At 39.3% G+C, this 22,711-nt stretch overlaps 1 protein-coding gene across 1 annotated transcript in view; it reads right to left on the bottom strand.

Annotated features, from left to right (window-relative positions):
- The window catches only part of pipox (pipecolic acid oxidase), a 35,734-nt gene extending 22,224 nt beyond the window's left edge, over window positions 1-13,510 (bottom strand). The window contains exons 1-3 of the mRNA XM_034113368.1: window positions 13,364-13,510; window positions 10,147-10,295; window positions 1,642-1,855 (exon numbers count right to left, since the gene is read on the bottom strand). Coding sequence (XP_033969259.1) covers window positions 1,642-1,855; window positions 10,147-10,295; window positions 13,364-13,474 — 474 coding nt within the window. The 5' untranslated portion in view covers window positions 13,475-13,510. The remainder of the gene's footprint in view (window positions 1-1,641; window positions 1,856-10,146; window positions 10,296-13,363) is intronic.
- Between the last annotated feature and the right edge of the window lie 9,201 nt (window positions 13,511-22,711).

Here is a 22,711-nt window from a genome sequence, read left to right as displayed (position 1 = left end):
TCTTTTAAAATGTGGAGGATGTATATCAATTGTGCATTTTAATGATAACCAAGGAAAGTATAATACAAAAGAAAAAAAAGAAACTCAAGATAAAAAATCGTTTAAGTTTAATGCAATTTCTAGACCTCCATGATTACTCTTGATTGGACTTCAATCACACTAATGATTAAATTCATATAGGCAATTTAAAAGACAAGTACAGCTAATCCCAACTTGGATTTCCTTTTACTGTTGCACTGTCCAACAGTTCTGTCAGATATGACATTGCACTTGCCGAATAGTGGTTGAGATCCAAACACTGCAATATTATTTAATAAAAATGTCACACAGGTAAAGAAACAGAAGCAGTCAGATGATAAAGTGTGCGTTCGTTTACCAATCTGACACTGGAGAAAGAGAGCCTTCTATTTCTAAATGAATTAACGAAAGGGCTAGTTTAACTGAATGAAAGCAAAACGGTCCTATTGATCTGAACAGTATATTAAAAAGAGGGCGTGCCTCTTGCCTATCAGTGAGAGAGCGGCATGATATCTGTAGACTGTAACAATATGCCTACAAAAATGAATTAGCAAATAGAAGTAGGCTAAAGGTAACGTTAGGATTTGGAAAAAAGGTAAGCTAGCAAAACGATTTATTAGATAGTGTGGCAAAAAAGTAACTCTCACTCATTCACTGCACATTGCGCTCTGGTGCTCGGTCTCCTTTGAGAGCTGAATACTGTAGGAGGGTTAACCTTTATACAGTAACAACATGCGTACAAAAAATTAATTTGGGAATGTAGGCTAAAGCTAACGGTAGGATATAGAGAAAATGTAAGCTAGTAAGCTAGCTAAACGCCTTATTAAATAGTGTGGCAAAAAATTAACTTGCACTGCCTGGTGCTCCTAACTATTGAAGCCCTATGCTCAGGCTGCCTTTACACGGGAACGTTTGCGTTTACGCACCATATGTGTTTTCAAAAAGTCTTCCGTTCACACGCATTCGATTCATTTAACGTGTCTGTTCACACGAGACCGCTCGACCCGCTGGAAACGCTGTAGTACATATGCCAGACAAAATACACCAAAAGCAGCGAAGAAGACCCCGGAGCATGGTTGCCATGGTTGCCCTTCTGTTTATGCCCCGCGGTGGATTTAGCAACATGTAGTAGTTCATGTAATTCTCCATGTCCACTTGTTGCTGATGGTTGTGGTAGAGGAGCTGTAGATTTTGTACCAACATCTGTAGCATGGTCAGTAGCAGTAGCACTAGCAGTAGCTACTGACAGTAGCTACTGACCATGCTACAGCAGTGAGCAGCAGAGATGGGGAGAGGCGGGGCTATGGCTTCATCTATCGGGAAATGATCGTATAGAGGCGATTACACGGAGCCGTTTGACCCCCCAGAGCGTTCCGTTTGCAGATCTATCCACCTTGGGACCCGTTATCGTTTGCGGGGTCCGTTTCTATCGTTTTGTTACGGCCTCGTGTAAATGAAAGGGCTATACGCAAGAGAAACTATGCGGATACAACCCGTTTCGTTCCCGTGTAAATGGGCTCTCAGTCCTAGGTCCACATCATGTCATAAATGGAACTCATTGGCCTTGACTTAGTACCCTAAGCAAACATGCCCAATGCTCAATCAGCAGTTTCTGTGCAGTACCTGTACAGTCTTGAGTGCACGGTCAGCATACAGGACTCCAGCATTTATATCCACCAGCGCTCCATCTCCTTCAGCCAGGATGACATTGGGGATGTGCTGGCTGAAGTTTTCAGGGGTCAGAACCACCATGGGGACATTGTTCCTCTCCATGGTGTTCTTATACAGCAGGTAACTGTCACTGTGCTCTGGTCCCATCACCAGGAGGCCTGTTTGTCTGAGAGGAGAGGAAGAACAATGGTTGGAAATGGTCATGACACATGGAAGTATTGTTAATTCTAATGTTGCAGGAAGATTTACGTCAAGTGGAAATACTTACTTTATTACAACAGTCAAAGATGGCAAGGACTACAAGAGGTCAACTTCAGAGTTCTTTAACCTCTTAAGCCCTGAGCCTGTTTTTCAGGTCTCAGGCTCGAAAATGACATTCCCAGAACAAATGACCATATATTCCCTTCTAAAAGGGTTAAATTAATAATCTTTGTTCTCAAAGTAATGATAAACCTGTGAGTTGGATGTAGAAAAGTCAGAATCAATATAGATGTTTTTTATTTTAAAGAAAATTCAGATTGAACATAGTAAAAAACTGTAAATTATAGTGTCCGTCCAAAAATTATTTTTTACTTATAGTGAAAACTACCCTTGGATGATGGGTTAGTAGACTAAACGCTTTAGGAATCCAAAGTACAACATATAATAAGTACCCTGTATCAAGATTGATGCAAAACAAGTGAAATTTGACCTTTTTAAGAGAGATTTAGCAAAAAAAACCCACTTCTGGGGTCATTTGGGTGGATTTGACCTATCTCTTGCCCCCCTTGGTCGATTTTGATGAATGAAATCTCTTTATCACCGCTAGAGCCAATGGAATCGAGGGAAAGTTCTATACACACCAACACGTTAACAAATAAGGAGTGAGAGTGACGCGTGGCCAAAACCGGAAGCTGCATACACTCTGGTGGCTACCATTAGCACTACCATTAGCAGCTAACTTTTTCTCTCCGATTTTTACATAAAAATGGAATTATGGATTATAAATAATTTTTTCAAAGCAACAGATACATTATTAATCTATGGATCAACTGATTCAGCCGCGTTTTTTCTCGTTTTAATGCCATTGAACACGTCTTTTGATCAGATTGACAGCTACGGTGAGACGATCTCCCGTAAAAGCTCCGTAAAGGTACGTGTTGTGATGTCTGTGTTTGCTTCCCCTGTCGCGAGTTCGGATCGCTCAGTGATGATACTATACCTATATAATCTGTGGAGTCTCAGCTTTAATCGGATATATTGTATGTGCAGTAACGATAAGTAATAGGAGTATCTTTATCTTGAGTTCTGTGCTAAGTGCGTTAGCATTTTTTCGCTTAGTGCTAATTCAGAGGCTTGGTATTACCCTTGTGTTTTGTTTTGGTAAAAATGGTTCATATCTTCAGTTAGCTGAGATTCTTCCCGTTAATCTGGTGCTACACATTAATAGTTTCATAAATGGTAAGAAGCCCTGAGACACAGTCTCGAGAAAAAAAACGGTGGGGGGGGTCCACTGGGGGGACCGTCGTCCTTAAGAGGTTAATACAAAAGTGTTAGCAAAAAAAATGTACTTAAGTTTACAATATTTCACTACATACAATCCTTTTTTGGAAATCCACCCTTGACTGCTCCCTGTTCGCTTTGTTGTTTCCCTTCCTTACCTTGAAATAATATGCTAGAATATTTCCAATAACCATTTAGTGTTTCCATAATTGTATATGAATATAAAGCTTTAATTTCATGTTTACCTGAAGCGTTACAGTGATAGTCCAGGTAGATTTTTACCACATTCTGACCTTGTGAATTTTGTGATTGTAAATGCTTTGAAATTAAAAACAAAAAGCATACCAACGTTTAGATATGAATGTAGTATTGCTTTATCACTGGTAATATGATACAAACAGTCATTTGTTTTGTATTATTGCTAAACTGCCAGAGAATGGAAAGAAAATAAGGCTATGTATAGAAGAGAGCTGTTGGTTGATTTCGCAGTAGGGAGATAACCTTTTCCTAACATGAAGGTTTAGCAAGATTTTTTAAAGTTCGGAGTATAAATGATAAGGTGACATTATAGTTTTTTAGTGTCATGGATTATTAGTAGCATCAATTCAGTTTCAAAAAGTTTAAGAGAATTCTGCTTACCTGCTGATTTGTTTTCCTTTAATGTAATTGTCTAAATGCTCAAGGTACTAAACCCATTAAAACCATTTGCATGTTCCTGTATAAAAAAAAAGTCAAATTACCTAAGTTCAAGAAATACTTGAGTTTTCCATTTATTTATTTGTATTATTATTTTTAGGTACAGCAGTGTTGTTGGTCCACTACTTTGGTCGAAAACTCTTCGATTGGCATATCATTTTGTACCAGCACGCATTGTCATCAGATGATGAATGCCAATTCATTTACACATATCCAGTTCAATATCTCAACATCTACAAGATGGATTGGCTTTGTCAAACTTCTGGGGGTAATATACGGTATAACCTATTCTGTTTTTGCCGTATGAGGAATTGTAACATTTTTTAAATATAAAACGGCAAACTTTCTCATGCTGGTGTTACGACACCAGTCAGATCAAACCTACAAGCCATTCCAAAATAAAAACAATACTTTTCTGACAAATTTGAATTTGTCAACTCTGAAAGGTGTTACCCTATGCCAGTAAAGTGTACTCAGTAAGCCTGAGCTGGTCTGTGATGCTTCATATCAAAGGACACTCAAAAAGATGAAAGAGAAAATCATCTTAATACATATATCCTATGTCAGAACACCCACTAACTGCTGTTTAAGAGACACTTGAAAAAAAAGATAAGACTAAGAAAAATGTCCTGTATCTTTTCTTTGGTGCTTAATAGAAGTGACAAGTCAATACATAAACGCATGTTACGTGTACAACCCACATCAAAGACCAAAGTGCTGAGAAGACCTTGACTGCTCAGTTAGTGATATAACAAGACCCCATAAAGACAGCAACAGCAACATAATTAGCATTCTTAGGACACAAAGCATGCAGAGCAAGCAAAGCAAATAAATAAACAGTTGTGGAACAAGCAGAGTAGAACTAAGCAATTGGAAATCAACAAAATACAACGTTATAACACAAGAACGTCATTGAAATCAAAACTCTAAAGTGCAATGGGTCAAAGTTAACACAGGGAGTCTGTTATCGGTTATAAATTAAACATAATAATATGAGTAATGTAGCTTTTATTATTTTAAAGTGGACCTATCATGCTATATTTAAATGATATATTGTAGGGCCATACCTATATAAGGTATATTTATACGTTTCTGTTTTCAAAATACCAAACAGATCATGATTTTAAGCCATGCCTCATTTTGCTCCATTTGCTGTTCTCCAGCACTGTTTTTGCAGGGGGCTGATTCTGTGAGCTGCAGCTGACCACGCCCCCCTGCAGGAGAGGGGAGCGCGCTCTGAACAGAAGAGGGGGAGAAAAATAGATCTCCGTCCTCCATGTTTTATTATATTATTATATAGAGTCGTTATTCATTTGTTTTAAAGCTCAATAAATAACAAAGAAGACCTTTGACCGGCACTTTTCTAATTTTGTCCGGAAGATTTAAACTTTAACGGACATCTTGACCGGCGAAAGAAACTGAAACTGAAACTCTGCCGCACGGTCCCCTCGTTCCTTGGAAGAGGCGGAGAGGTGGGTGTTTGTCATCTGCTGGTGGACTAACCGGAGAGAATTACAGTGCTTGCCTCGACGGGGAGGGATTGCATTGAATTGAAGCAGCAGTAGCAAACGCTTGCCTCGGGGAGGGAGAAAAAAAGCCACAGCGGAGAATAAACAGAAGGGTAACCATGGTAACCATGCACGGGAAGTCTTCTTCGCTGCTTTTGTGGCAGACTACAGCGCCACTTACAGGCCTGGCATATGTACTACAGCGTCTCCAGCGCTTTCGAGCGGCAATGGCCGGCCGTGGCCCAACCCCACATTGCCCTGATAGGTGGAGAGTTGGCCCAATAGCCGTAGCGCCACTTTCCTGACGTCAGTAAAGTGTTCAAATCTGGATCAGTTTTCATCAGATCCGTTGCAGCCCCTTTTTTAGAGATTTGGGTATGTAGGAAAATAGAGAGGGTTGTGTTTTCTGACACTTGGTGAGTTCCCTGGAACACCGGGGACACATATTCATGTATAAAAGACGTACAAAAGTGCATTTTGCATGATAGGTCCCCTTTAAGTTAGTTTGGATTACCCGGACTGAAATGTCAATAGAACTGTGTGGTGGCAGAAAAATATGCTATAAAATATTGAAGGAACCTTAAAAAAGATCCTTAACATTGACTGGACATCATAAGCCATTAGCTGACAGTAATACAGCTGATCACAGCAGCTCCAGTGAGAAGTTATTGGGTCCGAGGGTGAGAGGTTGTGAAACATAGGGTCTAACTCAGTAATCTGCCTGATAGATGGTTGACTTGCCCTTTGCCAGCAGTGTTTTCTAAAGGCTGCTCTGACATCTGTCAGCCGCCATAAGGCACACACAACCCCAGCTAAAGGCTTCAGCCATTCATCACAACACTTTATGACTATGTCTCCCTGTGTGCTTGTGTGTTTACGAGTGTGTGACGGAGGCAGGAAGAGCCATGCGAGTGTAAGATCGTAAATATGATACCTCATCTAGTCCAAACTGTCAAAATCGATGATTGGTTGCACTAGCTCAGCTGCTGGATGTGCACATATGTTGCCATGTATGTGGAGAAAAATAAAGATTTTAGATTTGCTCTCGCTCTTACGATGGCTCCATCTGTCCCAGAGGCAGCAGCACAAGTGGGAGACATTGCTCACATTGCCTCGCTGGGAAATTTCTCATCGTGATGGAGACATTTTTTTCCAGCCCAAGGGCACAGGTGGCCTTCAGATGTGGACCAATCAGTCATGAGCTTCGGATGGGTGCACAGGGGGACGGGGACTGTGTTTCTAGGGGAACATAATGTGGGCGTGGCTTGGTACCATGAACTATTACCCTGGAGAGACATGAATAATAAATCAATGTGTTATTTGCAGGGTTCTTACACCTTTTCCAAAGTCAAATTCAAGCACTTTTCAAGCATTTTCAAGGTGCATTTTCAAGCTTTTCAAGCATCTTACAGCTGTTGTAAATTACATATTTATATACACATACTTATACTCAAATGATTATTTCCCTACCTCACATTAAATCAGATGTTCTTTATGCTATAAACAACCAAATGTGTGTTTCATAATTGCATTCTACATGAGGATGAAAAATTTAAAATGTTAGAAAAGAAAACTAAGTTTAATATTTCAAAATATGTGACCCATTTGTACGTAGACTGGGCATCCCATGTAACCTGGCTGAGCCAATATAAAACAATCAGCCAAATAACTTTTCAATACATTATTGATTACTATTTTTGAGGTACTTTTAGGTTGGCAGTAAACATAAGTCGGAGGTAAATGGTGTACTTTGACTCCACTACATGTATTTAATACCTTTAGTTACTTTACAGATGTGGATGAATGATGTGAAATATAATCAAGTGTTAAATCAGACTTTAGTTCCACCTGGAGTAAATTCACAAGCTACTCTGTAGTATACAAAGTCATTCAAACTAGCTGCAACTTTACCAGCTTTGATAACACTTTCATGATCAATCATTATAAAACATATCATATACAATTATTAGGGATGCTCCGATCGCCAATTTTGGAGCCGATCGCTGGAATCAGTATCGGCCGATACCGATATCGCTCTCTTTTCCTCTCTCCCCCTCTCCTGACAGCCCGTCAGTATCTCCTGCAGCTCACTGATCCAGTAATGAGCGACCCGACAGTGAAGAATAAATATATTTATAACTAGTTTAGCTTGTTCCAGAGGTAGATAAAATAGCTAAGAGTGTTAGGTCTAACTCTTAATGTGTGTTCTGCTCCGCTCACCGGTCCGTCACAGCGGGTGGAGCTGCAGGATTTCTGCTTCACACACACGTTGCATACCGCTACTTTATTGTCATTTTCGGACACTTAAAATACTGCCAGACTAGTGAAGCCATTTTGGCGAGCTTGTTTTACCGCGCACAGAGAAAAGTGTCATGTATTTTACATGCAACGATAGCCTAATCTAAAATGCTCTACGGCGTACCTTTCGTGTGGTGTGTGGCTCGTCAGCGCAGCGCAGACTCTCGCATCGTTATTGTTGCACACTTTGCAGGAGGCTACTCTTTGGCTTCGCTTGACCCTCGTCTTAGCCATGGCTTGTATTTGTCTTCTGCTAGCCAACGCTCGTTGAAACGGCAACCTCCTGGCATACTGTCATCTATCACTCTCATCAGAATGCCCAGGTCACACACGTAACAAAAACACTTGCCGGTCACGCGCATAGCGCGGGAAGGCCGGAGCGGAGCTGTTTTATGTAAAAGCGAAGCAATTAAGCGCGCTCCGACTTCTTTATTTTCTTTTAATCTGAAAAGCGAAGTAAAGCATTTACAATTTCAAGCACTTTATCCCAAATTCAAGCACCATTCCCAAAATTCAAGCACTTTTCAAACCTTGAAAACACCTCGTACAATTTCAAGCATTTTCAAGGATTTCCAGCACCCGTACGCACCCTGTATTTGGCTCTCTGGTACCAAGAACAAACAGAGGTAATAGAGTGGTGCAGTGATGACATATTTTTGTAGGCCGACCCTGTTGTTAGTATTGCAAGGGAGTCCTCCACGTTTATGATATTTACATGTTTTGTTCAGCAGGATATATAAATACTACTACTTTTATAAATTGTAAATGCAATCACCAGAGGAACATAGCTTTCGTTAGGCTATTACCAAGCTTCATCACTTTTGCATGACTTCACTCACTCAGCAACGCTAAGCTAAAGGCAGCTAACGTTCAACGTTTATTCAACTAATTTGTTAGTAACATTACCTATTTTATTTAATTTAACTTACCATGAACATTTCTTAATCACAGACCTTATTTCAGACATCCAACCAAAGACTCTTGGCTTTGAGACAAGCGACCCGGAACTACTGAAATGCAAACTAATTTCCGGGTTTTAAGACTCATTCCTGTAGTACTCGATTTGAAAACGTAAGAAAAATCAGTTGATTACCACATTTATTAAGATGCATCCTAAAGTCATTGGTGGCACTCCTTTCAATAGTTTTTGAGAAATTCAGTATGGAATAAAGTTACGGACAGAAAACATGTTCAAAAACCCAAATGCGAACTTATTTCCAAACTTTAGGACTTATTCCTGCGCAACTTTATACAGTATGAACAGGAAACTAAAAGTGATTCAGGAGGGTTGATGCTGATCTCAGTTTAATGCCACTGAAATCTATAAAACACACAAACCCTTTCCCCCTCTGCGTATGAAAATCTGAGGTTTAGCGAAATGAAAAAAGCCCCTGTTCCACATTCAGAGGCATGGAAGCTGTCAAGAGGTGATTCAGTGATGCGTTAAGGTTTTAACTGTACTACTACTTTTATACTGCTTATCGATCCGGTCCTTTAACGGTACTCTTAACGGTTCTTTTGAAAAAAAAAAAGGTAAATTAACTAAACAAATTGTGAACAAAATTTACATTGCTTTTTATTTAAATTAAATAAATAATATTTCACATCAAAAGAAACAACAGTGCTTTAACAAATCGTATTAAATAATCTGATGACAGAATTGTAAACAGAATAGCTGAAACTTTAACAAAATAAATAAGTCAGTTCCCTCTAATCATTAACCCATGTTTGTATAATTGAGTTAACTCCGTGTGTTGCTGCTAGCATACATAATACCTGACGTGGAAAAGTTACTCGTGGAAAGACAGTCGAAAACGGTGCATTTCTCCGATTGACTGTGGTGCACTTTTGCTAAATGTCTAGACAAATTGCTTGCGTTACCGCCCTTACATGCTAAACTCTTATTGCACTTTTGGCAACGAGCATTGTCCACATCGAGACGGGTAAAGTTTAACCACACCTTGGAGCGCTTCTCTCCGCCATCTACGCCGTGTGTGTGTGTGTGTTGCATGCATGTAGCAGCCGTGTGTGTGTGTGTGTTACATGCATATAGCAGCTGCGTGTGTGTAAACTGCCCCGCCCCCTCGCACACAGACGGGGGAGAGATCTCTCGTCTGGATTGGAAAGATCGAAAATACATAATAGACGCATTTTGTAGTCCTATTGCATATTGGAAACGGAGTTGGCGACACTAAGACTGCGATATAATGTTTATGTAGCAATAATAAAATGACGTACGTTTTAAATGTCTCCAGTACCGATAAAAAGACCGATAACGTTGGAGCTTAACTGCGCGTAAAACACACGTGATGATGTCACCAACAAATCGACGACTGAATTAGTTGGCAACTAATTTGGTCATCGATTGTAATCGATTAAGTCGATTAGTTGTTGCACCCCTAGTTGTGGCAAAGCTTTTGTTGTGTTTTGTTTAATGGCTTTTTTTCGCTCTGTGTTAATGCGGACTGCTTACCTGTACAGTGTGACACCCGCCTCCCTCTCCAGCTGGGACCACAGCTTGTAGCACTCATCCATCATTTGGGTGTAGAAGTCCTGCTCGTAGGCCTTGCGGATGATGCGGGTTTGGCCATGGGAGCTTCCTCGTGTGTGGGGCAGGACAAACTGGAAAATATGAACAAAAGATCACATATTTAAGTAACTTTGATTTGGAAATAACACACCAGATTGCCAAAACCACCAGAGAGCAATAATCCAAAAGTCCAGTTAAAGAACTTATTACCCCTGAGCAAGAAGGTTCATCAAGTGTTTGCAATGAGGCAGGTGCTGTTTTAGGGCGCCTGTTATTTTAGGTTACAATATTCTTTGTCATATAAAAATAATAAAGTTACAAGAAACCAATTTCCTTAAGACCTTTGCTTATATAAATCCAGCCCTGTTGATATGTTAAAAACTGTTTCATTAGAATAATTCATTTGTACAAAATAGCCGTTTCTCAATGTCGAGTATACCTGCTGCAGAGCCACTATTTCAAGTATACTACAGTACGTCATCGAGTGGCGCCGAATGCTGGGCATTTAACATGCATTTAAACAGTGCTTCGGCGCCACTCGATGACGTAGTATACTTGAAATAGTGGCTCTGCAGCAGGTATACTCGACATTGAGAAACGACCAATATGTCCTATTTTCCCTAGCCATTACCTGTTTTGAGTGCGTTCTCACTAAAACATTTCTAAAACACTTAAAAATGCCAGCATGAACACTTAAATTACTTTGTGACAGCTCAGCATACAAAGACATTGTTGGTAAAACTACTTAATGGCTTATTTAAGGGATTTTACCAGACCAAATATTCCCAGTTACACACCTTATATCAGTGGTGGAATGTAAAGTAAATTTACTTAAGTATTGTACTTAAGGACAATTTTGAGATGGGTGTACTTTCAGAATCAGAATCGGTTTTATTTACCAAGTAGGTTCACACATGAGGGATTTGCTTTGGTTTGAGTGGTGCATTCAGAGACACAGAAAGAAGAATACATAACCAGAGTTGGGTGTTAAATGATATATTGGAGGGCCATACAAAAGTAATATTATTACAGTAACGCGTTACTTTGTAACGCGTTACTGTAATAATATTACTTTTGTCGGTAACGGAGTAGTGTAACGCGTTATTTTATAATTCAGTAATCACACTACAGTTACTAACATTGCCCCGACACGCGTTACTTCGTTACTTTTATAAAATCAGTCATAATCACACTGACAGACAAGAGGGGTTTCCGCCGCAGGTTTATATGTACGTAATCTGCGTGACTTGCGCGTCCACATCTCTACGTGCAGTGCTGCATAAACATGGCTGAGTCAGCGATAACTTTCGAGGGGTGGAGGTATGCCCATTATTTTGAGTTCGTCCGAAGAATAGACAGGAATGTGACGGTGAGGTGCAAACTGTGTCCAGGCCAGAAGCTGTTATCCACTGCTGTAAACACCACGTCAAACCTCAACAAACACATGCTAAGGTGAAGCTAATAGCTAAGGTTTCTTACTTTTCTTTTCATACCCCTGTTTCTCAGACCTATCCTAGGGGAGCTGACACGTTGTGCCTCTTCACTTTTACTTTCTAAGGGTCAAAGTTCATATGGCGAGGGATTCCTTTGAGCGATATGCGCCGGCCCGTGCCTTACCTTGGACTTCTAATAGAACTGCTCGGGTCTTGATAGATTGAGTGGGGAAGTTCAGGAGATATATGCCAAGCAGAGGGGAAGAAACTGTTCAGGTGGCGAGAGGTTTTGGTCCTGATGGTGTGCAGGGAGAGGGGCTAACAGTTTGTGTCCAGGGTGGGAGGAGTCGGCCACTATCTCCCCTGCCCGCCTCAGGGTCCTGGAGGCGTGCCGGTCGTGGAGACATGGCAGATTGCAGTCGATCACCCTCTCTGCAGAGCGGATGAGGGTGATTGGCTGCAATTAACTTGAGTATTTCCAATTTATGCCACTTTATTATTTTACTCCACAACAAAATATAAATCAACTAAAGATATTGAGGCCAATACGCATGAGTACTTATACTTTTTGGAATTCAAGTATATTTTGATGCCATTACTTTTGTACTTAACTTAACTGACTTAAAGGGGACCTATCATGCAAAATGCACTTTTGTACGTCTTTTATACATGAATATGTGTCCCCGGTGTTCCAGGGAACTCACCAAGTGTCAGAAAACACAACCCTTTCTATTTTCCTCCATACCCAAATCTCTAAAAAAGGGGCTGCAACGGATCTGATAAAAACTGATCCAGATTTGAACACTTTACTGATTTAAATATAGCATACCACTTTAAGTACGATATTGACACAATTTTACAATTTTACTCTCAGCCAATGTACGTAACAGAGTACTTTTACAATTAAGTATTGCTCAATCAATCAATCAATCAATCAAGGTTTATTTATATAGCCCAATATCAGACATCTTACATTTGTCTCAGTGGACTTTACAGTTTGTACAGAATATGAATACGACACCCTCTGTCCTTGGACTCTCACATTATTGCTACGCTTACTTACTGAAAAAGAGTACCTTACCCACCATTACCTAATTTCATACATAACACTGGCAAAAAGCCAAATAAGCAACTTCCTTGTTTATTGCTATGTGAGTGTTGCAATATAGGCCTACACAGCTTAACTTCCCACGGAAATGTTCCGCTCCTTTGCAACCAGTTCTGTGACCTCAGTTAACCTCAGCTAACCGCTAACATATGGGTACTTTTCAAGAAATACAAATAAACACCAGCTGGTATGCTGCAGTAGGTTACAGCCATTCAAAAGAGTAAAACAAAAAGACTACCAATAGGCTGCAATATGATATATTAAATCTGAACATAACAAATATTTCTGAACATTGAAAAAAAGAAGACCCTGCTTAAAAAATATTTATGTTTCATGTATTGAGTTTTACATTCTTCTTACATGTTTTTATTTTTACTAAATACAATTCAGATTAATATACCACAAACAAGCTCAAGTAGGCTACTGCTTACAATGTGTATATTGTAATGCACAGACAACATCATCACACATTGTAAATACTTTTTCATATCCCTGTTATTATTTGAAATAAACCTAAGGACACATTCACTCGGCTGTTGACTGTATCTGACACTTTCCCTCCCTCCTGCAGGATCTTTACTAACAAAAGCTATGGAACAGGGTTGTGTGTGTGACACACCTGCTCCAGCAGAAGAGTCTTCTTGTTCCTTTTTGCCAGCTGATAGGCCGTGAAGGAGCCTTGGACCCCGGCCCCGATCACTATGCAGTCATACTCCACTTCGCTCGACATGTTGCTTGTGTTTGGCACCAACTCACGGGGTGAAGGCTGAAAGATTAGTTAATATAACTTCTGGAAACGCCCACTTACAGTGGAGGTTAGTTTGGTAATAGACACGATTGGTTACCTGAGTTGTCCCTGTAAGGCGTGAAGAATGTTCGTCCACTGAACTAGCAAATTAACCAAAGTAGTTTTTATAATGATACGAGTGCCTGACAGTCTTGATGTTGGGGCACAGAACACTGTTTTGAAGTAGCCAGTTGCCAACATGGATATCCTATGAAGGCAAGGCAATATTTATAGCAACCTTCATTCAACACAAGGCAATGCAAAGTGCTTTTAAGAGCATTTAGAAATAGTACAGCGGAAACACATTATAAAATGGCATTTAAAAACAGTCATTTAAAAGCAAAGATAATTAAATAAACATAAAACATGAATAAAACAGGTTTAAAATACTTTAATAAAAGTTACAGTGCAGGTTAAGATATGAATAGTTAAAGTGGACCTATCATGCTATATTTGAATAATATAGTGTAGGACCATACCTATATAAGGCATATTTATACTTTTTTTTTTGCAAAATACCAAACAGATCATGCATTTTAGCCATGCCTCATTTTGCTCAATTTGACATTTTTTAGCTCTGTGTTTGTAAGGGCAGATAAGGGCAGAACAGCACCATCTACAGGCCTGGCATATGTACTACAGCGTCTCCAGCGCTTTCGAACGGCAATGTCCGTGGCTGTCTCCTCCTGATTGGTGGAGTTGGCCCAATAGCCGTAGCGCCACCGTCCTGACGTCAGGACAGTGTTCAAATCTGGATCAGTTTTTATCAGATCCGTTGCAGCCCCTTTTTTAGAGATTTGGGTATGGAGGAAAATAGAGAAGGTTGTGTTTTCTGACACTTGGTGAGTTCCCTGGAACACCGGGGACACATATTCATGTATAAAAGACGTACAAAAGTGCATTTTGCATGATAGGTCCCCTTTAAATTAAAAGCAGCGGCTAAAAGAAAAGTCTTCAGCCTGGATTTAAAAGTAGTAAGAGTAGCATAACCTGCAGGTTTCTGGTAGTTTGTTCCAGATATTTAGAGCATAATAACTGAACACTGCTACCCCATGTTTACTTCTGACTCTGGGGACAGAAAGCAGACAGAAGACCTGAGAGATCTGGATGGTTCATCAATTTAGCAGCTGATCAGAAATGTATTTTGGGCCTAAACCATTCAATGCTTTATAAACCAGCAGCAGTATTTTGAAATAAATTCTTTGACAGACAGGAAGCCAGTGTAAAGACCTCAGAACTGGACTCATGTGATCCACTTTCTTAGTGTTCTGAATACGATTCTTTAGTGAGACCTGTAAAGACACGATTACAGTAGTTGATTCTACTGAAAATAAAAGCATTGACAAGTCTTTCCAAATCCTGCTGTGACATAAGTCTTTTAATCCTAGATATATTTTTAAGGTGATATTAGGCTGACTTGTTAATTGTTTGATTTGACTATTGAAATCAGGTCAGATGTCAGAGTCCATGACTACACCTAGATTCCTGGCTTCATCTGTTGTTTTGAACATTGCAGACTGAAGCTCAGTGCTGACTTTTATTTGTTCCTCCTTGGCTCCAAAAACAATTACCTCAGTTTTATCTTTGTTTAATTGAAGAGATTTCTGACACATCCAGTCATTGATTTGTTCAATGCACTGATTCAGTGTTTGAATTGGAGGATAGTCTCCTGGTGAAATGGTTATGTGCATTTTTGTGTCATCTGCAGAGCTATGGTAACTTATTTTGTAGTTGTTCAATATCTGAGCCAGTGGTAGCATGTAGATGTTAAAGAGAAGAGGCGCCAAGATGGAGCCTTGAGAAACCCCACATGTCATATTTGTCAACTCAGATGTGTAGTTACCTATAGAAACAACGTTTTTCCTGTCTTTTAAATAGGATCCATTCAATTTAGACCTTTTGCCGAAAGCTCCACCCAGTTTTCCAGTCGGTCTGGTGATATGTTGTGGTCAACAGTGTTGACATTGAAGTGACTGTTATTTTGTATATATTATTTTGTATATATTGATTGTTGTGTTTTTTATCTTAATGTGTGCATATGTGTAAATGTGTCTGTTGATTGTGTATAGGATATACATATTTTCTACATATTTTTCTACATATCTGTATGTTGTATAATTTTATTTTCGTATTCGGGATTGTTGGAAACGTCATTTCAATCTCTCTGTCTGTAAACACAAACTGAGTAAGATTGACATTAAAGTTGACTTTGACAAATGCAGCACTAAGATCTAATAATACTAATACTGAGATTCTGCCACGGTCTTGGTTAAGTGGATGTCATTGAAGACCTTAACAAGAGCAGTCTCAGTGCTGTGATGCAGTCGAAAGCCTGACTGGAACACAGTCAGGCTTTATTTAAATGCAAGGAGTTACTCAGCTGTTGAAAAACAACTATTTCAATGATTTTACCTAGAAATGGGAGGTTTGATATGGTAGTTGAAAAAACTATTTTCGTAACAATGGTTGCAAATCAGCAGCCCTTTCCCCGACTCCTCGCCTCGTGTCCTTAAAAATCAGTCCCTATAAATGTACACAACTTTATAATCAAATTCGCACGTTTACCGTTTTCTACACTAGACAAGGCCCCGTCGACTCCTAGGTAGTTACCCGGAAAGCAATTGTCAGCGGCCATCTTGAAGGACATCTAATTTCTCCAAATGCACATTGAGGATTAAGCATCGAGGAGGCTCTTTGGAGGGGCTATGAGCAAGGATACACTGATGTATCCTCCGGGGATATATTTCCAGCAACAGCGATGTTTAAAAGAGGCGTGACGCACGGCTGGACTTATCTAAACCAATGACAGCTCTGCAAACTGTTCCCGTTGTGATTGAAAGTTAAGATGATCCAACTTTATGCCCTTTACCGTTTGTTTACTCATTCACTAATCACATCTCCCCTGGATATTAGGCTACTTATGTTTTTAATTCAACTGCTTTAATCGTGCCACCTTTAATCCGGTCATTTTATTTTATGAAAACATATTCCCCCTCAGTCAAATCATACCAGCGGCTGTCTGCATCTGTAGCCTGTTATTGTCACATTACACCACATTGTGAATGAATGAAAAGTAAATACATAACTTGTCATACACACAGTAATGCCCATCAGACAGAGATGATACATTCAGTGGTTAATCAAAACTGTTACGAACTCAGACACTTAGGATGTAGGACCCAATTGCACGACCCGGGAGACAGAGGTAAAGTATTAGTAAGATACTTTATTTTCCAAAATACAGCAATGAACAACAAAAAGGTAACTATCAAATCTCTAACCGAGATGACAAAAATAGAGGAACAAAATGAAAGCGCTCACGTAGTGAGGAATCAAACTTTACAAGAGTACAAAGAGCATAGACCTGACCATAGCAAGAGACAATACGAACTGACAAAGAACACTTGGGAGACAGGGGAATATAAGCACAGGGTAACTAGACACAGGTGGGACCAATCAGGGGCGGGGCTGACATTGATGAGCACAGGAGACACAGGTGAAAATAATCAGGAAGCCTGAAATGAGAGAAAGCAAACGTAAATAACATGCATCTCTCTAGCATTTCTGTCGGTGCACAACAAAAACAATGGACAGATGATTCCACTGGGCCTTGCTTTACCTCTCGAGCCCCCTGGAAGAGCGTCAGCTGTTGAAGCATTTATTCGTAGGGGCCAAAAGCTATGCTAAAACTCCTGTGTCAGTCAAGTGATGTCATCGGCCCAAAAATGACCTTTTCCCATTGACTTACATAGGGAAAGAGACGTCTGTAAATCAGCGGATATTTTTAATGAGGGTTAACTAACTATCCAGTACGAACACTTGAATGCCTTTATTAAAACAATTAGTTCCTATAAAATGCCTTTTGCGAAAACTATATTAAAAATACTAATATAGAAAAAATAGTGAAAATGAGTTATTTTTCACCGCACATATTTCACTTGTGGGTGCAACCTATGTCTTCATTGTTCCACTTTTTTAATAACTTTTCTTGAAACCATGCAAAGAAATAAGAAACCGGAAACATTTTCTTTAACGGCAATGGGATTCTATTCTATTACTTATAAAAGGCAATGTATTCACCAAGTCCTGCTTCGCAACACGGGACGTTTTTTGCCAGCATAATGCGTTTATATCATTTATTATTATTCATGTATTCATTTGCGACTGCAATTACATTTTGACTGCATAATTTAATAACCCAGCGTATGATTATGATGTTTTGTGAACACTATCACTATAGGCTTAAATAATCGTTATTAATCAGCAGTAAACAGTACACTTAACTGTCCAAACCTGTGAAGCAAAGACAACATATGGCATCATGAAAATGACAACATTTAAAGGAATATCAGCTTTATTAATTCAAAAAACCCAAATAGGTTTAGTTAAGTGTATCAAACAAGACCGTAAGTGAAACAAGTGTAGCTTTATGGCCCGAAACAGGATTTTATGTGTAGCTCTTAAAGTTGCAAATCAACTTTTTTACACAAGCTTGTGTAGTAGGCGGCGGTACATGCAGTCGTGATTAGTTTGGCCTGTTGACCTGTTGGTCTGATGCCCAGTGATATGGTTTCTCTAGTTACATCTAGTCCTTTCCAGCACTGCAGTTTTATGCTTTCAAAACGGACCAAAGTGCACCTGTTGCACTTATATAACCATGAGAGGTTTACTCTGTCCAGAGGTCACTCCTCTGCGGACTCACTAACAGACCTGCAGAGAAAGACAGTGGTATATTCACAATCTGAAATTCTGGCACATTAAGAATGCATGTTAAAACTTTGTGAGTGCTCCAAGCCACCTGGAGGTTTGTAAAGCTCTTCTCTGACTGATAATAACCATGTAGATCAGTAGTTCTCAACTGGTGGGTCGCGACCCAAAAGTGGGTCGCGGACCCGTTTCAAGTGGGTCGCGGATGTGTGAGTGAAGAAAAAAAAGTTGAAAAAAAAAATTGGAATTTTTTTTTTTTTTGAGAAAAAATGCAAACTTTTATTTTGAAGGACCGATTTTCTAACGCTGTGCATGCAGTAGGCGTTGGACTGGAAGTACCGGAGACCATAAATGGTTTTGAAAACTTCTGTCACGTAGTGATCATCTTCTCAATAAAACATCTCTGCTGATGTTTTTTCGAGTCTTCTGGCCAATCAGAATCAAGATTGTTGCCGGAAGTCCCCACGGAGAATAACTGCGGTAGAACTATTCTTTATACATCCATGGGTACAACTTCAGATAAAAATGAACACATAATGAAATATGACCCCCGGTTTGATGATTGACAGGTCACAGAACAATGGGAGCTATCTACCCTTACCCACAATTTAAAGTAAGTCACACACAATCTCCTCTTTACTCTTCTCTCAGCAAGCTGTCAGAACTAAGTGAAAAACAAACAATGGCATAAAATATTATTAATATGTCGGGTAGTAATAGATTTATTTATTTTCTTCTCAGAGTGTACCAGAATGCGTAGTTTATGTTAGTATTTCTAAAAATCTCCTGGGGGAGAATCCCCCCAGACCCCCCTGCTGGGGTTGGGTTTTCAGCATGTGTGCCTTTTTATATAGTTCAGCTTTGATTCCATTATCTCATTAAACCTTTTTTAAAAGCATACTTTAGTTCTGTGAAGGGATATATGCACTGTACTTCACTTTTATTAATATTGTATTCTGAAAAGCGTATATATTACAGCACGATTTTTTGTTGAATAGATTTGAGTGCTTCAAAATGTTGGGTCACGATGTATTGACCAAGTAAAAAGTGGGTCCCGAGGCCTAACCAGTTGAGAACCACTGATGTAGATAATAACGTTCCCAGGCTTCAATATAACAGTATATTTTATTCAGATGTATGATACAAATTAATAAACATAGGCTATATATAAATAGATACTGTATATAACACATCAATATCTGTCATTTTTCAGTAAAAGGTAGCTAGATCCACTCTTGTACAATAATAAACATACCAGCATATTTATTCCAAAAACCATTTATCAAGAATATAATAAATAAAACACACACAATATACAACTCTCAAAAGGGAATATGTATAGTATGTGTGAAAGTGTGTGTGTGTGTCTCGAAGATGCAGAGAGTGTGTGTGGGTGCACCTCCCAGAGCGCATTTCAAAGAATGTGTACACGGCCCTGTGACCGTCTCCAAGTGCTCTGCTTGTGCGTAAACACATGTCTGTAGACAAAAGGACAAGAGCTTTATGTGTGTGTGTTTAAAAAGATTGCTAATTTGAATGTGACTTTGTCTGTCTATAAAATACTAACATCAACCGGTAAAGTAACCTAAATACAATGGAACACACGTAAAGCTCAGTGAATAAAACCAAATCAATACATGTACAGTGCAAACAAACAAGTATAACAACTGTATGCTTACTGAGCTGTTTAAAGTTAATATACCAATAAAATATGTCATGCACATGGATGTTCAGTCCAGTTGAGTTACAGTATATAGGTACTGTATATCAAAAAGTAAAATCCCCAACTGATATTGTGCTTCTAAGCAATTAAGAATTAGGACTAAATAGCAAAAAGGCTGAAGTGCATAAAGTGCTACATTTGGAAACAGTAAGAGATAAAGAACGTTTGTCTTACAGGCAGTCTGGACAGATGTATTTTCAGTCTGATAATGTGTAGAGTTTCTGCTGTCCCAGCACATAACCCTGAGGCATCCCAGTGAGATTGAAAAGGGCCAGACACAGATCCTCTCCAAGTTACTCTGAAAGTGAAAAATGTTGTCTTAATGCATGTTAAGTAAGGGATAATGTGCCTTGCTGCACATTATCCTGCTTATTACACGGCCACGTACTAAACAAACTAACTACTTGACTCCCAATATTAATTGAAATTATTTTTTCGACCTGAAAATGATCGTATTGCTTCCGCTAAGAAAATACAACTCTGTTCAACGGCGCACCAACGACTGAAACTCCGACAACAACAACTTAATTTAAAATGAAGGCAGCTCTGATTGATGTTTCCTGTGACTGTCCAAGTCGCTTCAAAGTTTCCACTCCACTAACAAGTCCTTAAACAATACAGATCCCATACTGTGTTGCTGCTTCTGTGGATTTATCTGACGTCCAGCGCTCTGTCTTTTAACCTCTTTTCCTTTCTCTTGATCCTCCTTAGCAACGGTCATTATAGTGCTTAACAGTGGTCTGTACTACTGTCATATTAACCTCTGAAATGTCCGAGTTGACCAATCAGAATTGAGTATTCAACTTTGCAATGTACTAAATAGGTTTAAACATCTAAGGTACAACTTTCAGCATTCTGACAACTTGAATATGCAGTTAACACAAGGTACAGCTGAGGCTGATCACTAGATCAAATTCTATTTTAAGATGACACTAACCCTGACAAAATCCCTAGAAAGACTTCCGGCAGCCTTTTTTCTGACCTAACCCATCTTCAAACTTGGCCTTCATATTGGTCTCAAATACACATTTGTTATGTTTCTTGACTGCAGACTGAAATATTGACACCTTCCAGAGTTCAAACCCTCCTCTGTGATAGTCGCAGGAGCACATTCACCTTCACTGTCACAACAATGGACATAGAAATAAATAAAGGGTGATTTCAATTGAACGCAATGAATACAGACTTGAACAAAATCAATGAGTAAAGGAGTACCAATGTATGTCAAAATAAATGAGTGAAGAATTTATTTGGAAGATGTATTAACTTGGGGATACACAGGAGATCATTGATTGGATTGAACATTTGACATAAACCAATCATATTAATTTAATACAATAACAGTCGTGAGCATAAGCAATTGTGTTACTGGATGTGTCTGTGTGTTTCTGTGTCTGTGTGTTTCTGTGTGTGTGTGTTTCTGTGTGTGTGTGTGTGTGTGTGTGTGTGTGTGTGTGTGTGTGTGTGTGTGTGTGTGTGTCTGTCTGTGTCTGTGTCTGTGTCTGTGTCTGTGTCTGTGTCTGTGTCTGTCTGTCTGTCTGTCTGTGTAAGATGCAGTTACATTCCTCCCACATTAGACCCCTACTTTAGGCCCTTGGCTAATGTGATGACATTTTTGTAGCAAAGACCTGTAAACACAAGAAGTTCACAGGAGAGCTTCGAACTGATGTCATACACTGAAGATTTATAGGAAATTACGTCCGGAGAATTGACAAAGACATTTGCTGAGACACAGTAGTGACACTCGCAACTCTGAAGTTCTATCCCCCAAAATAATCCTTTTACCTACAGAAAGCCGGTAGACTCCAGAAGGCCTCGTCAGAGAGCATGTTAAGTCCTATCATTATCTGTAGAAGAATATGTTGCTGTAGGCATATTCAGAAGTAAGCAGGAGGTTATCTTCTAACACAGTTAATGAAGAAAGCCTGAGAAACAGGTGCTAGCTTATCTCCATACACTAGGGCACCCAAGGCTGAATAACTGCTGTCTGTACAGAGAGAGAAACATGAACTGAGGCGAGGACAGAAGAGGAAAACTAATAGAAGGAGACCAGTAAGAAATTCTGCTGTAAGGATTGAGCAGCCAATAAATAAGTAAACATAATACAGCCCAGTGCTCGATGTTGATGTCAAAGGAATGTCTTCTGCTTAAAAGAAACCATAGGTGTCCATTAGTGTTCTTATTAGGTATTTGCAGGCCATTTCCTGACTGAGAAGCCAGAGTTCTCTGTGCTTTTTAAGCTCCATATGACTGTACTCTCAAATTGTTTACATACTGTATGGAGATATTGGCTCACAGATGTTGTGGTGATGTCATATGTTTTCTGCATAAAAGTAAAACTACTTTTTCTTTCATCAAATTTGAACCCAAACGGATTCATCTTTGGCACAGAGTTTTCTCCGATGGGGTTTGAGAGATTCAAGCCTTCATTGATTTATTTGTGTTCTCCTCTCATTCTGTTAGACTGCTGGAAACTCAGTCTGAACAGCTCTCATTTGCAATCGATCATTTTGGATAGCTCATCCAGATCGACCTCTGCAACATGAGAATACAAAGGTAAGGCAGACTCTTCTCTAAAACCACAACTTTACCTAAACGTTTACCCATAAAGCTGCAGCTGCAACTGCTCTGCACTTTGTATTTGGGATAAAATACATTTAATTTATATATTACAATAATATGTCTTGATGTTTTGGCCTTTGTTTACATTGGTAACACATTAATCATTCAGTTATTTCAATGTTAAGTTC

The sequence above is a fragment of the Trematomus bernacchii genome, unplaced genomic scaffold, assembly GCF_902827165.1.
Source record: "Trematomus bernacchii unplaced genomic scaffold, fTreBer1.1, whole genome shotgun sequence".
NCBI lineage: Eukaryota > Metazoa > Chordata > Actinopteri > Perciformes > Nototheniidae > Trematomus > Trematomus bernacchii.
This window is presented reverse-complemented; position numbering and strand designations above follow the sequence as displayed.